General features: G+C 41.9%; 1 protein-coding gene across 3 annotated transcripts; it reads right to left on the bottom strand.

Annotated features, from left to right (window-relative positions):
• Positions 1–6234: 6234 nt before the first annotated feature.
• LOC116487643 (cytochrome c oxidase subunit 7A-related protein, mitochondrial) lies at positions 6235–13861 on the bottom strand. 3 transcript variants are annotated; one of them, XM_032184719.1, is made up of 4 exons: positions 13723–13861; positions 8262–8396; positions 7704–7712; positions 6235–7393 (listed from the first exon to the last, which is right to left on the bottom strand). In XM_032184719.1, the coding sequence occupies exons 1-4, from the start codon at positions 13792–13794 to the stop codon at positions 7250–7252; spliced, it is 360 nt and encodes a 119-aa protein (XP_032040610.1). In that variant the 5' UTR covers positions 13795–13861; the 3' UTR covers positions 6235–7249. The 3 variants fall into 3 exon arrangements, with proteins under 3 accessions (XP_032040610.1, XP_032040611.1, XP_032040612.1); XM_032184720.1 differs by lacking the exon at positions 7704–7712 and having other exon boundaries at positions 13723–13853; XM_032184721.1 differs by lacking the exons at positions 7704–7712; positions 8262–8396 and having other exon boundaries at positions 13723–13855.
• Positions 13862–14871: the final 1010 nt, after the last annotated feature.

The following is a 14871-nucleotide window of genomic DNA, read 5'->3' as shown; positions in this document are numbered from 1 at the left end:
TGATCTTAGAGATGGACTAGATGATCTCGATCTAGAGAAGATCTTAGAGATGATCTTAGAGGTCTTTTCCAACCTGAATGATTCTGTGATTATATGATACAGGGTCCATTACTAGCATCAGACCTGCACATACAAGATCAGACACTATAAAGCTCTCTCCAGGGAATGCTTGGTAGAAATATCTTAACTTCCACTGCTTTTATTAGAGCAGTTTGGGCTTCATCTAGCATCTGAAGACATTTATGCAGTCAATCAAAATTTGCAGAGAAAAAGATAAACATGAACAATGATCCTGATGAAATGTGTGGATCAGATGGTCATCTGAGTTCACAGGATGTAAAAGCTTAAGTGCATACGCAAGTGTTCACACAACAGATTGTCATCTGGTGAGAGCTGCTGAATTTTGAAAACATGGAACCCCAAAACTGTAGTTGAGATAGTGTATGTGTATATATGTAGTAATTGCCTGATCCATGCTCGGAAGTGGCATTCCCTGCAGACCACCTGCTGGTGCTGTTTACAGGTGATCTCTTCACCTAGTCCTGGTGACTTTGGCTCCAGGCACACTGAGTATCACCTTCCCGTTTCTTCCACCACTTGTACCTAAGGGCTAGCCGTGGCAGCTGGGCTTGTCATTTGACCAGCCAGAGTTTTCATGAGGATCTTCCCTTCCTCCTCAGACCATTCAGGCACGTGGGGCGCTACAGTTGCAGAGAAAAACATGGAGTCTCCCTGTTTGGCTGCATCCATAAAAGAAAGGGATTGGTGTCATGGAAACAAGTTGCATACTTTATTGCCACCCCATCTCCCTCGTTCTATCAGCAGGAAAAATCATAGCAGGAACAGGCATATGACTGCTTCTTGCTTCCTGCTCCCAGAAGCAGTGGCAGGAAAAGCACAGGCACTGACAGCAGCTCCTGGAAAGCAGCAGCAGCAAGTCAGGGAGAGGGGGAGGCCATGGTTAATATTGCTACTGATAGATTTATTTCCTTGTCTATTTTTACTTGGATCGGTTTATCCCATAAAATTTAAATAAAGAATGTAGGATTTGAATCCGTAATCCAGGAAATCCGTATTACACAGGTTTTCTTGCAAGTGAATGTAAAAATGTGCCACACACAGATCAGAAATTTCTTAAAGGGTATGTGCTTCTCTGAATTATTCAATCACTTGAATATTGTCATGCTAGGATATTTTATTAAAACACTACTTTCTACATTTTGTAACACTGAGAGATCAAATACACAGATTCTCTAGAGTCAGCCCTAATAGGCGTTATCTGCCAGGCTCTGTGTGGCTGGGAGCATGTCTAAACAAAAGTCCAGACCTTTGTCTAGCAAGTTGTTCCTCAGTTGCCACAGAAAACTGTTAAAGGGCTTTAGGAAGGCCTCCAAGTGAATTTTTGGGAAACCTAAAAACCTTATTTTAAGATTGCCAGAAATCATCTGTTCATTGCTTTTAAAGTGTGCTTTTCTGAAGGGATTTTAAGACAGCGACGGCACTGGGAGTTTGGTTCCTTCACATCTCAGTGATCCTATGTAGACTCCAGCCTGCTTTCTGCAATTTAGGGCTTCATTGTTGTTTTATGAAAGCCTAAAAAGAAGTCTCAACCCTTGTGAATTCTGCAGGGTCATGCTGCTAATGATTAGGATGCTCAAGTGTGTTTTTTGTTATGAATATCAGCTTTATTTAATCAGTTCCAATTAGAAGACTAACACGTTTTTGTTATGCTTATGCAAGACTAAGTTTTAATGAGAAGCACTTGTTCTTTGTGCCAGGAAAACTACATTTCATTAGTTTTGCTCCCTTGGTTGCAAGTCAGGACTGAGGTGATGGAAGTGACACTTGCTGCCTCTCCACTCCTCCCAACATGTTCTGCTCACCTCCTTCCAAAAAAGTGCTGTTACAGTTTAGATGCAGCTTGCAATTGTAGAGTATTTTGGATTAGACAGTGCTCAATCTTCTCTAGCAAGTGGGTAAGCAACTAGAGGTTATGCAGGTGGACTTCCTCATGTGTAATGCAGAACGAGGCAACATACTGAGGACTGCTTGGAGCGGCTGGGAGAGCTGCTGGTTTATGGTAGCAGGCTGTACTGAACTCCGCTGTGGATGCTGACAGCTGTCTCTGTTCTGTGCCTTGTGAAAGTTTTGTAACAGTCATATGTTATAATTAATGCCTAATTTCTATTTTTGGGTGCTCAGAGTAGGAGCTCAGTGATGAAATCAGAAAGAGAGTCTGAAGGGTCTGATGTAGCAGCAGACCACAAACACACAAAGTGATTAATAGCAAGATTGACATGTGTGCAACCGAGTTGTGAGGAAGATATAGAAATGGGTGTGATACATATTTCAGATAACGCGGCTGTAAGAATGTTGTAGGAATTAAATATTTTGCCTATTTCTTTGAGATAGGCAGTCAGGTGCTTGGAAGCAGCACGTCTTTTGATGCCCCTATGTCTGAACACCAGTCTGGCAGCTTCTTCAAAGACCTGCCATGCAGGAAGGGCTTCACCTGTGCACCTACAGCAGATGCAAAGATCATGTCATTCACAGAGGAGACTTCCAGGGTTTGTTCCAGCTCACAGAATAAAAATATATGTGACAAATGTATGCTTCCTGATATGAATATTTCAGAAGTTCTCTTGAAACATTCAGAAACAATTTCATTCCCTTTGCAGCACAGAATATTTTTAAAATGCTGTGGAGAAAGAAAAAATGAAGTAAACCAAAAAACTTTTTATGAATAAAAATGTACGATCAAGGGAGAAAAGTGATGACTGTATGTAGCTGAGGTGAAGTGAGACAAAAAGTTTCCCTCTCCCTCCCACCCCTACTAGCTTTGCAGCACTGAATCCACTGGGCAAAGCCATTTAGAAAATGTTTCAGCAGGGAGCATTCTCTCTCTTTGGAGCTACAGGATGGTAGGAATGCCTTTTGTAGGCCAGATATGGGCTGTCTGCAACAGATGGGCGAGTGGGGGTGGGGTGGGACAGACCCTTGAATTTAACTTCTTTGTATTTTGGGAGAATTCATGTACAAATGAAATGGCACCTTCTGCCTGGTGCTGTACCCAAAAGCAGTCTGTGAGCATATAGGAAGTACCAGGATAGCTCACCAGAGGATAAGATCTTGCACTAGTGAGATGCCGTACTGGTATTTGATAGTGTATGCCTGAATTCTGATTCACAGGCATGCTTGCAACTCTCTTCAACAGCAAATGGGCTTCTAATTCTTAGCAATGCAGTGAAGGCTAGCTGGAATTGACTCAATCTTCAATAAACTAAGATGCAATTAGTACTGAATATGAAAAGCAAACAAAAAAACTTAAAAGGTTGTTTTGCATGCCTACTGCTAAAACTAATGCTTTTGTTTCAGGAAAGTTCTTCCCACTTTCCATTTTAAGCAGAGATCAAACTTTTGCTTCCATGCAGTTTTGACTGAGAATAAGGACAGGAGAAGGGAAAAAAAGTTAGTATAATATCATAAAATCAAGGTACTTTGTAATACATATATACTTTAAGAACAGCTGAGCATGATTTTCTATGTAACTTACCTGATATATGCGCTTTTTCCACTTTGTGCTAAAGCATTTGGATTTTATAAATTTTAAGATTGCTGGGGTAATGGTTTGTGACAGGAGTGGAAAAACAGATCTGTGACTCTTCAGAAGCCTCTTGGGAAGTTTGAATTTGGAGGGAGGATGGTAAAAGGGGAGTAGGTACTGTGCCTTTAGTGTGTGTGTATGTGAGGAAATGGCCCTTAAACATTCTGCTCAGCTTTTTGACATCTGCAAGATTAATAAGCAACATTCGGTAGCAAGTTCAGATTTCTGATTCCCTACTTTATCTTGCTTTTATTACAGTACCTTTTGATTTGACAAGATTCACTGTAAGGGAAGGTCAATTAATTAATGTCTTGGCATTGAATATTGACAATATAAATTGTTGAAGCAAAAAATCTGTTGAGATTGCACGGTCATACTGTAATGTGGGGAAGGAATCCTTAGCATACATTTATTTTTAAAGCAGCTGAAAGACATACTTGCATACTATCAACATCTTCTCAAGTGCATTTATTCCAGTACACCCACATAAAAGTAGGGAGAAAGATCTTATTTAAAAACCATTACAAAGACATAACTATTGAATTCGGGTTGCCAGAGAGATCATTTAAGAAGGAAAACGATGGTCTCTCAACAATAAGATAATGCCATGGGGATGGATGATTATCATGAGATAATTTTATTCCCGAGTATTGTAAATCTCAGCTGCTTTCCCTTCCAACCCCAGCACCCTGGGGTATGAGAGCTTATCATAATTTATTCTCTGCTGTGCATTCAAGCCAAAACATTAGAGTATAAGCTATCACTTAAAAACGCATCTTGTTTCCTTGGACCTCACTGGTGGTATGTTGCAGGAATTCTGAGATGCACCTGAAAGGCTCTTTAAAAAAAAATAAATAAATAAATAAAAATAACAGTGAAGTTACAGTATCCAAGTCAGATTCTTGTGGGAATGAGGTAGCCTTCTTGATGCTGCAGATCACTCCTAGTTTTCCTTACTTAAGACCTTATTTAACATCAGCCCAAGGAGAAAGATTAGAAAGATTATTTATGTTAAAGGTAAGGGTGTTCTTGAGGGTTTAGGAGTAAGAAGATTAGGTGTCTCTATCACAAATAATAATTCAAAACACTTAAATCCTCTTGAATCCTCACAGAGGTCTCTGGCACCAAACATTTTTAAAAGCATGTCTAAGAGAGCTTTTCTTTCTTAGGAAGAAAAAGGATTTACCATGTTGAAATTTCTTTATGGTGATCTCAAAACTAACTGAGAACAGGGGCACAATTTTTCCTTCTATGTCCTAACCTTTTGGCTGCAGCTTTCAAGCTTTCCTCTTCTTCAGAGCACTTTGTTGTGGGAATATAGAAATGCGGTTTCCTCTTTCTCTCAAGACTGGAGCCCTGCCCGGTGGCTGCAGACAACCAGTGATTCTTTGTTCTTTAGCCTCAACTGAAGTATGGATGCGACAAGCTGAAGGAGTATTCTCATCCTGCTTCAGCTGGGTCAAGTTTATTTGTTTGTTTTGTTTTGAGAAAGGCAAAGTGAAAAGTTTTCCAGAATCCACACTGCTTAAATAAAACAATGGATCATCTAGTATCTGGTCATCTGCTAAACTCCATGGTGTTTTCTTTTTCCTTTAGCACACAAATGCTAAATCTGACAAAAATTTGGAAAACAATAGACCCAGAGTAAAAAGATGAGTCAGATATCTATTAATTCCAATCATGACTTCTATAGCAACACATAAACCCAATATTCTAGTTGAGATCCTTTTGAAAGAAAGCTGGCCTGAGTGATGTCTCTGCTGCTTTTCTTTCCACAAGTACGTGGAAGAGTATTGCCACTGGTTAATATGCTAAAGGGGAAAAGGTTAGTTACTTCATCCACATCTACCTTAGCAAGTAGGAAGTTAACCACTGTAAACTATAAAAAATTCACAAAAAAATAAATACAAAAAAAAATCTCCAAGTCATCTCCATGAACATCTACCTGTCAAGTTTGAGGACAAAAACAAGTATCCTTTATTAGATGATTCTTTTAGGGGGTGCTTAATATATGATATGAAGACAGAAAATAAGCTACCATGCTGCTTTTATTTTAATTATTGTTATTAATTTTGTAAAATAGACTTAACAGCCTACACAAGATTCTTAGTGCTATGGAAACATGTGCTACTTAGGATAAAATATTTTATCAGTAGAAGCAACAATATCTGACACTTCCTTCAGAACATCATTAATTGTTCCTCTTTGACTCCTGCTGTCCATACAATTTTCTTATTTAGTGAATTAATCTCTCCACTCCTGAAATACCAACATTGACTAAAAGCTGAGATCACAGCACAAGCAGCTATTTTCTTTCCTGTGGAACAGTAATAAGGCTTTAGTATAACTTAACTAGAAAACAAATCAGAATGAATTTAAAAAAGAGTGAACAGATGGAAACTTTAGGTTCCTTGATCAACTGTTTTGCTAATTTATGAGGACAATGTTTTCTTCACAGCTCTGGGAGAGACGGGTCTTTACAGAGGCCAGCAAATCCATGTTCATCCACATTCAGTGCCTGAGTGACTGGGAGTAAATATTCTGTGTTCATGAACCAGAGCAGGATCCATCCCATTAGAAAATATCCTTTGTAAAGACTTGTGTGAAACTTCCAGTTCAAGGTTATGATATTACAGAGAAAAAATGAATTAGGGTTTTATTAGTTTCCATATTGACCCATGCAGCAAAGGAAATGTGTGCTTATATGTGTATATAGATGGATATGTGTATCCACTGGAAATAACACGCAGCAGAACTATGAAATACAGTGGCTTGTGTCACCAAAACTTATAGTTAAAGACCCAACGTGTTCCAAGATAGAGTTTTAAGAGGATTAGCATCCCAAAAAGATTACAGTAGGGCAGCTGAATCCATTGTCTGGTTTAAGATCTGCAAGTTGAACCTGAGTAACAGTATGTTAATACATTTTGCTATAAGGCCAGCTGAAGTAGTATGAAACTTTCAAGACTTGCCCATTATTCACGTAGTTATCTTTATTGCACAACAAGAGAGTGTTTGACAAATGGAAGTCCAAAAACTGGTGTACAACTGATGCTACAATATTGTTGCATTCTGTTACATACTGTGATGTTCACATTATGGAATAAATCCAGTTTACATATTCCAAGGAGCTAAGCCATTTGTCCTGCCATCAGAGGTACAAGTGTTAAATAATATACCAGCATTTGGAGAAGTTCCACTGCCACCTGGTTATGTAAAATGAGCTGTGCATGACAGAAACAGGTTCTTGCTGTTATAATAATTAAATTATTTGTTTTTACTGTTTTGGAAACTGGTAGCGTCTTCCCAATAATGAATGTAGAGCATAGCCCCGAAAGCATTTCTTCTGTCCTGTCTCTAACATTGTTGAAACTGGGGGAGGGGATGAAGGAAAAATTTAACTTTCTCCAACTGTTCATACACTCCTGCAATAGAACAAGTGCAAAGCTACAACCATATGTTAAGATGATGAGTTTGTGTCTGTTTGTATTGATTTCTAGAGCACATAAGGCAACCAATTTAAACACAGTTTCTCCCAGAAATTTGATCTGAATAGTGAACCTTTTATGATCGATCACAGAATTAAGAAGCAAGGGGAGAGACATGCAGGAGGTCCTTCAGATGTCATGAGTCCCATGAGTTCATTTACTTTTGGTTTCTTGGTTGTGAGGCCATGTAGAGTGCCACTAGACAGTAGATAGTCCCGCCTATTGTTAGAGCCATAGTGGTCCGATAAAGCAGCCTATCTGGAACTCCTCGTTTCAGGTGTACTGGCAGTCCATCTGCTTTCTGTGGGAAGAGTTTAAAAACAAACAAAAGAAAATGAACACCCAGACAGAGGCCACCACAAACAAGCTACCTCAGGTAAACTTAGAGACTCCCATGAGGGAAACCTCCTGACAAACAGGCTATCTACAATCAGATGTATTAAGTGATGTTCATTTAGCAAGACAAATGCAGATGCAAGTTAATTTTATTAGCCAAAGCCATTAAGTGCAGGCAGAAAGAATATATCTTGAAATATTCCTAAAGAGGACTTTGATGAGAAAAGTGTCACTAACAAAAGAATGTGAAAAAATGCATAGAAAAGGTTATTCACCAAGTCAGACTGACATATTCCAAATGCAAGTGGCATGAAAGAGAGAAAAGGGTACATTATAAAGCACATTCTCAATGTTTTTGTTTTTTAAAAAAAAGAACTTATTCATTTTATGAGAAATCCCAGTATATTTAGAAATTGCATAGCTAACAAACTGGCTTTGAAAACCTCACTGTGCTCTTCTTAACATTGTATTAAAACAGCTTTGGTAGTATTCAAGTTATTATACTCAAACAAGTAATGATCTGCTTTGCTCCTCCAGATCTGCTTTAAATCATAAGCTTGGATTATTCCCAGATGGAAAATGCTTCTAATAGTCAAGTAATACAATCAGCATCTTTTGAAGCCCACCAAAAGAAAGATAAACTTACTAGACTTTTCACTTTCTCTATTTATGTCCCATGCAAGGTCATGGGACAGATACAATTATACTGTATACCCTTAAGTGCACTTTGAAAAGTGTAGGTATTGCAGAATGACAAAAGTAGTTAGCCACATTAAAATAGGGCAAAATATTCTCTCCAGTTTTCTTTACGTTACTCTCAAAGTTGTCGTTACCTGAAAAATTTTCTGTAGGTCTGGCACCTTGTTTTTACCCAAGAAAGAATCAGTTGCTGGTAAATCTGAAGCAAGTTTAGTTGTTGTCCCAAAAATCAGAGCTGGGGATTCAGTGGAAACTATTGGTTTGAGTCCCTGCATAAATAAAGATTAAAATATCAAGGTATATAATACTTGCAAATGTACCAATTGTCACGTTAGGCAGGCATACTGCCAATCATTACAAGGATAGGTTACAAAGAATATTTATCTGATATGACAACCCGTGGTTTAAAAAAAAAAAAAAAGTGACAGCTAACAAAAGACACATTGTTGGCCCGTTCGTTTCTCTGCTACAACTTTGGACTTTGTGAGGAAAACAGAAGCCTCCTTTTTTATTTTTTTTTGCAAGACATAAATTCATAGCTATTATATGCTTTTCTGTGTTGGTATTTGGTCCTAATTGTTGCTTGTTTTTGCACATAGTCAGACTACCTTGATCCTATCAGAGTAGAAGGGTTAGGAGTGGGAAATTCTAGGGTCCAATGGAGTGAGGAGACTTTACCGAACTCTTTCTCCCGAATGTTCTAAGCAGTGCCTTTAGAATTGGGCCTGAAATAACTGGGATGTGTGGGCTGGAGAGGGAGGAAAAAGGAAAAACAAAAAAAGGAAAACAACAACAACAAAAAATAATAATAAAAAAAAATAGGTTATGACCACTTGCTGTTTCATATGAAGGTGATAAATAAGTGGTGCTCAAGGACACTTCAGATGCTTTGAAAGGGTAGATATTTTAAGCTGGTGTAAAAACACCCTGTAATTCACATGCTGTTGCAGCTTGCCACTCTTCATGTGTTCCCTCTGAGCAGCGTAAGTTAATTTCCTTTCAGTTCTGATGGTTGTACCCTGCATTTGATATAAAACTACAGGATCCAGTTCTATGGATAAGATTTTAAGTGTACAAAGTTACAGCAATCGTGAGATGGCCTCCTTGCCTGTTTTATTAGAGGTACACTGAACAGTTATGCTTCAGCACATGACAGTGATGATGTAAATTATGGCTCCTGAAACAGCTGTATGTTTGGTTTTTGTAATTGCTGCAAAAGCAAAAAGCATAATACAGGCAGGTTAATGCAGCAGTCTTTCATTTCAAACAGAAACAGCAATTGCTCTCTATTAGATCAGTTTGAGGCTGCACTCAAATTTTAGTTTCTGCTCATGGGACTAGTTGATACCTTTTGTATTTAAGAGAACTGTCCGAACACTGTTTGGAGCTGAAATCAGACTTTCACTCTTTTCCTCTTAGGCCTGCTGCAGACCAGGCATGTTTTCTCCATATGGCTGTAAATTCTCTGCCACAATAGGCATCTTTGAGGGAAAGAGTAGACTTCTCAACATCCCGAAACAGCCTTCTGCTTTTCTAGTGCTTGAATATTAGAATCACGTATTTCTGACAGTCTTGGTTATATTTTGAAAGAAAGCTGGCAAAACTGGATTCTCTTACACATTCAATAACTAGCACCTTAGTACTGAGCAGTCTTCCACATGAAGTGCTGAATTAAGACCAACCAGTTCTGGTCACATCAGCAAAAGAAGCATCTAAGAAACTTAAGATTAGCTAAAAAACTTAAAATCAGCTGCTTGCTAAGCTTATTGTGGCTGGAGAGAAATCCTCAGTACTACACAGAAGAATTTTGGTACAGATCATTTTTGAGCAAGTCATTAAGACACCATAAATGACACTTGTGTTTAGATAACCCTGCAGTTTGGGTGGTGTTACTAGCACCAGTGTTTCACTACACTCAAGGTATTACTCTACATGTTTGACCTGTTTTTCTTAAGCTAATGCTTCATCTTGATAATTTCTCTTCTGATTTTAAGATGTTAATCTCTTAATCAAGCTATTAAGAATTTGTTCTAATTATTAGACAAAGTGTAGAAGGTCAACTCATACAGAAAATTCACCATCAGCTGATTTCATAAGCACACAATGACTTTCTCTGAAGTCCTTAATGAAAGGTCAGGACACGTGGCTAATCGAAAACATACAGAATCTCAGACACCAGTATGATTAGGTTTAACACTCTGTCTCTTCCTCTGTTAAGTGTGTTTGCTTCCCTGTCAGAGGTCTGCAGGTCAACCTACCCATTGGTTGGCCAACACGTTCAAAGTTAAAACAAACTTACATCTTCTTAGCATGAACTCCAAAGGGAGATTTGCATTTTCCTAGTAGCACAAAACAGGTAAGAATTAGGAACACAATTTAATAGAGAGAGCACCACACTTAAGTTTGTAAATGCTAGGGAAACTGGTCAAGCTGAATCACAGAATGAGAAAGTGGAGAAGGCTGAGGTAAGTGTAAGTGAAAAAGGAAAACTGGAAAGGAAGTGAAGCTGAGAAATGTGACTTCAGAACATGAATTGAAGTAACTTTTATGAACCTAAGTGAACTAGACACTTCTCACCTAAATAGCAGATCATTTGCAGCAGCACATACCTCACTGTATGAAGTTAAATCTGTTTGTCATCACTAACACAAGGATGCTTTTAGATAAGATTATTTGAAGCTTTGCTTGCATTGGGATGACACATTTAAGTGTTTTTGTGTATATTCAAAGTATGATGGACAGTACAAAAGGTTAATCATTAGCTTCTCAACCAATTCCAAACAATTCACACCAGTTTAAGTCAGATGTGTGTGGGGTTTATTTCTGGTTTGCTTTGTGGTTTGGTTTTGTGTTTTCATAGCTACAAGCAAAGCAAGTTGTATCATCTGAAGATGTGGCAGTATGAGAATTTCTACCTGAGCTGTGGTGTGAACTAGGAAAAAGTTCATAGAGTCATACTCACCTGATAGCATCTGAATCTGGTCCCAGTGTTAGTGCTTTAAACACAGGCCAGTTCTTTGAGTGAATAGTTTGTATTGAATTTGTAATGGCTATGGCTGTCATTAGCCTCCTAATCAGAGGAATATTTTTAATCTATTTAATTCCTCACCTGCACTAGCTGAGAAAGTTCCCATTTATTCAAACAGGCTAAACAAAATTATGTAAAGTAGCATGAACTATTAAATGCAAAATTAAGTCATTTAAGAATGCTAATACTCAGATGGAAAGAAGAACACAGGTTTTAAGCTAAGGAATTTTTTGTTAGTATGAGTAGTTAGTTATGTTAGCTGTCAGCAAAAGCATTTCTGAGATACATTTTGGCTGGTATTTTGCAAGCCCACAATAAGCTTAAACTTGCATCAAAACAATACTGCATTGGGAAGCATCAGAATGTGACAGTACAGAATAGAGTGAATTACTACGTTGCATATTTAACAGAGGAGAACTTGAATGGCAAATCCTTGTTTTTCCAGAACCATCAAAATATAAATACAGCAATGCTGTATTTAATCCAAAATAGGACAAAAATCCAAAATAGGAAAAGAAATTACTTTGATTTGGACTTAGCAACTACTTACCCACATGACTCCTTTCATATTTTAGTTTATATATAGATTAAATATATTTGTATAGAACAGGTAAGAAGTACTCCAAACTTTGTAACAGTGGTGTTTTCTACCATAGGTGCCTGTTAGGATGTTAACAGATGTACTTTTATACTCAAACATATTTACTCCACTGTCTTCCCTGTGTCCTGCTCTCTCCCCAGACCCCCTCCCAATAGCTATCCAGGAAACCTAAAGAGCACTGGGGAAAGAGAAGAATAAAACCATTCTTGGGATAGAAACTGCCATTTCAGAAAGTCACGGGTAACTCGATGTTTATTTAAGATCGTGGGTTAATTCAGGAGACTCTCCAGTGCTAGCCCAAACTCCTCCCTAGAGCGGGCTGTGCCATGAGGTCAGGCTAGGTTGCTCTGGCTTTTGGCTGGTTTGGCCTTGAAAGCCTTCCAGCACTGGAGACTGCATGGCCTCCAGGAGCACCTGTTTCACTGTCTGCCCTCAAGCAAGGAAATATCTTTCCTTACATCCAGTCTGAACCTTGCTTGTTGAAGCTTGTGCCCTCCCACCAGACACCGCTTTGCAGAGCCTGGCTCCATCCCAGTAACTCTCCTGCAGGTTCTGGCTGGCTGCTCCTAGGTCCCAGCTGCAAAATGCCTGTGCCCTCAGCTCCTCTTTTCCCATCTGAACAAGCTCTGTCTCCTCCAAATCTCCACAAAGAGCAAGTGCTCTGACCCTCCCAACCATACTGGGGACCTCTGCTGAACGTGCTCCAGCTGATGCCACACTTTTCCATGCTGAAGAGGCCCACAGCTGGATGCAGCAGCTGGAGGCGATCACTTCCCTTCAGGTACTGGCTATACACATGGTGATACAGCCCAGGATGACATTGGTCTCCTTTGGAGGCAAGATGCATGTCTAGCCTCATGTCCCGCTTGCTGTCTGCCTCTATCTCCAGGCCATTTGCAGAGCTGCTCCCACCAGCCTCTGCCAGGAGCTCTTCCTCCCCACACACACACCTCTGCCTTTATTTCCTCAAGGAATCCCATTCCTCCACTTTGTCTAGCTCCTTCTGAATGGCAGCTCTACTTCCAGAAGTTCAGACCACCCTATGCTTTGATGTCTGCTGCAAACATTACAAGAGTGGGCTCTATTGCCTGCTCCAGGTAACTGATAGGGTTCTGCAGCACTGTGCTTGGTACCAACACCCACACAGAGTGTGACCTGCTGAACATTGATCATCCTTCTCACTGTCTATCCATCTAAACTACGAAGCCTTAAGTTCAGAAAACATCCAAATAAAACGTCTGGGTCCCTTGAAACAGCTCAGTGTTTTACACAAGCTTAGCACAGCATTGCTGCCTGCAGACTGCGCTGTCCAAGTAAAATCCGCACAGTGAAGGCTCCCAAGGAGAGCAGAACTGTGCAGCGTGGTGCTTATGGAATGAGGGTAGGGAAGGGTTAAATAAAAAAAAAAATTGGTGTGTCACAACAATACACACCCTACCAAAATGTGTCTGCTTTTAATAAGCAATTATCCCTTGACTTCTCCCGTGTGTGCACATAAATGTACTCTTTTAAAATAAAGCAGCTGAGTTCACATCAGAAAAGAGAAAAATCCATCCTCCACGCCTTAACCTCTCGCAGCAATCACCTTTTTATTCCCAAACCCAGTGCCTTCTTCCTTACCGAGCCGTACGACTTGAGGCTCCCTCAGTTCCCGCAGGCCTTTCCCCAGCGCCCCCGCCACCCCGCTGAAGCCCCTGGCGTTACCCGGGGCCCTGACAACGGCCAGCCGGCCCGAGCCTAATTAACCTGTGCGCGCGTAGCCTAATTAACCTGCGCAGAACGAGCCCCGCAGCGAGCAAGGCGGCCCTAGATTGCCCCACATACCCCCTATATCGCCCCATGTATCCCCGAGCCCCCCCCAACGGCCGGGCAGCCCCAAGGTCACGGGCCGGGCCGGGCGGGCAGCGGCGGCCCCGATCCGCCCGGATCCGCCCGGGTGCCGCCGTGGCGGTGCCGCTGCCGTTACCTGCGGGCTGTAGGCGGCGGAGGCGGCCGCCCCGACCAGGCGCTGCGTGACGCCGCTGAAGCGGTAATACATGGCGGCACCGAGGCGCCGCGGCCACGGCCGGCTCCCTGCGCGCCGCCGCAGGGCCTCGCCGCCTCGCCGGGCGCTGCTGCTGACGCCGCCTGAGAGCGGCCGGGCCCCCGGAGCTGCCGGAGGGGTGAGGGAGGGACGCGGGCACCGCGCAAGGGGGAGCGGGGAGCGGGCGGAGGGAGGGAGGCGGCGCGGAGGCAGCCGTGGGGCTGCGCTGTGGGGAGAGGGGGGTGGCAAGGGGCCGGCGAGCGGTGGGCGCCCCGGGGGCCTCGCAGTGCTCGCAGCCAATGGGCGGGAGCGGGAGGGGAGGTGCCGCTAATGGGCGGGAGACGGGCTCGGGTTTGAAGCGGGAGACCGGGGTTCGAGGCTGCCCTCGGCCGCAGCCCTGGTGGAGGTGCTGAGCTCCCCGCGAGCTGTACGCTAGGGTACTGGGGCACTACCCAAAACGAATAGAGAAGTTGATTCAGCGGTGAAGGGCAGTTATTATTGACCATGCACTATATGGTCTGTTGGGAGTCTCGTGCACAGTTTTGCAGATATGTTTGCTGTGAAAACGTCTGTGCTCATGCACAGAGTGAAACCCAATTAAAATACACCTTTATGAGCTAGGGAAAGCTCAGCTTCCAGGAGGTGGTTCAGAGAGTAAAGCAGTCATATATAAAGACAGTATTTCTCTACCCAGCCCTGTAACACCTACTTGGCTCCTGAGCCATGAGCATGAATGACAGCGGCAGGACGCAGCGCTTAGCCCCCTGCATCCACCCCTGCTGCCCAGCATCAGCGGTGGCCCAGCCAGGAGGAAAGCCAAGCCCCTGGGCATGCTGTGGGCACAGGGCTATGACCATAAGGCCAGGCCCTTGCTGCCCATGTCCCACTGGTGCCTGCTGCCCTGCAGGCTGGGAGGGTTTCCTCGGTGGGGAGGCTCCAGCCACCATCCCCGCCGTCCTCTCCAGAGAGCTGGCTGGGTGCTCCAGACACGATTCTGAGTCGGAACGTCTTCCCAGAACATATTTGCTCAGTAAGTAGGAAATTTATGAAAATATTTTGTAAATGTTACAGAAGAATTGTGAAATCCCTGTA

This window comes from Aythya fuligula, chromosome 3, assembly GCF_009819795.1.
Source record: "Aythya fuligula isolate bAytFul2 chromosome 3, bAytFul2.pri, whole genome shotgun sequence".
NCBI lineage: Eukaryota > Metazoa > Chordata > Aves > Anseriformes > Anatidae > Aythya > Aythya fuligula.
This window is presented reverse-complemented; position numbering and strand designations above follow the sequence as displayed.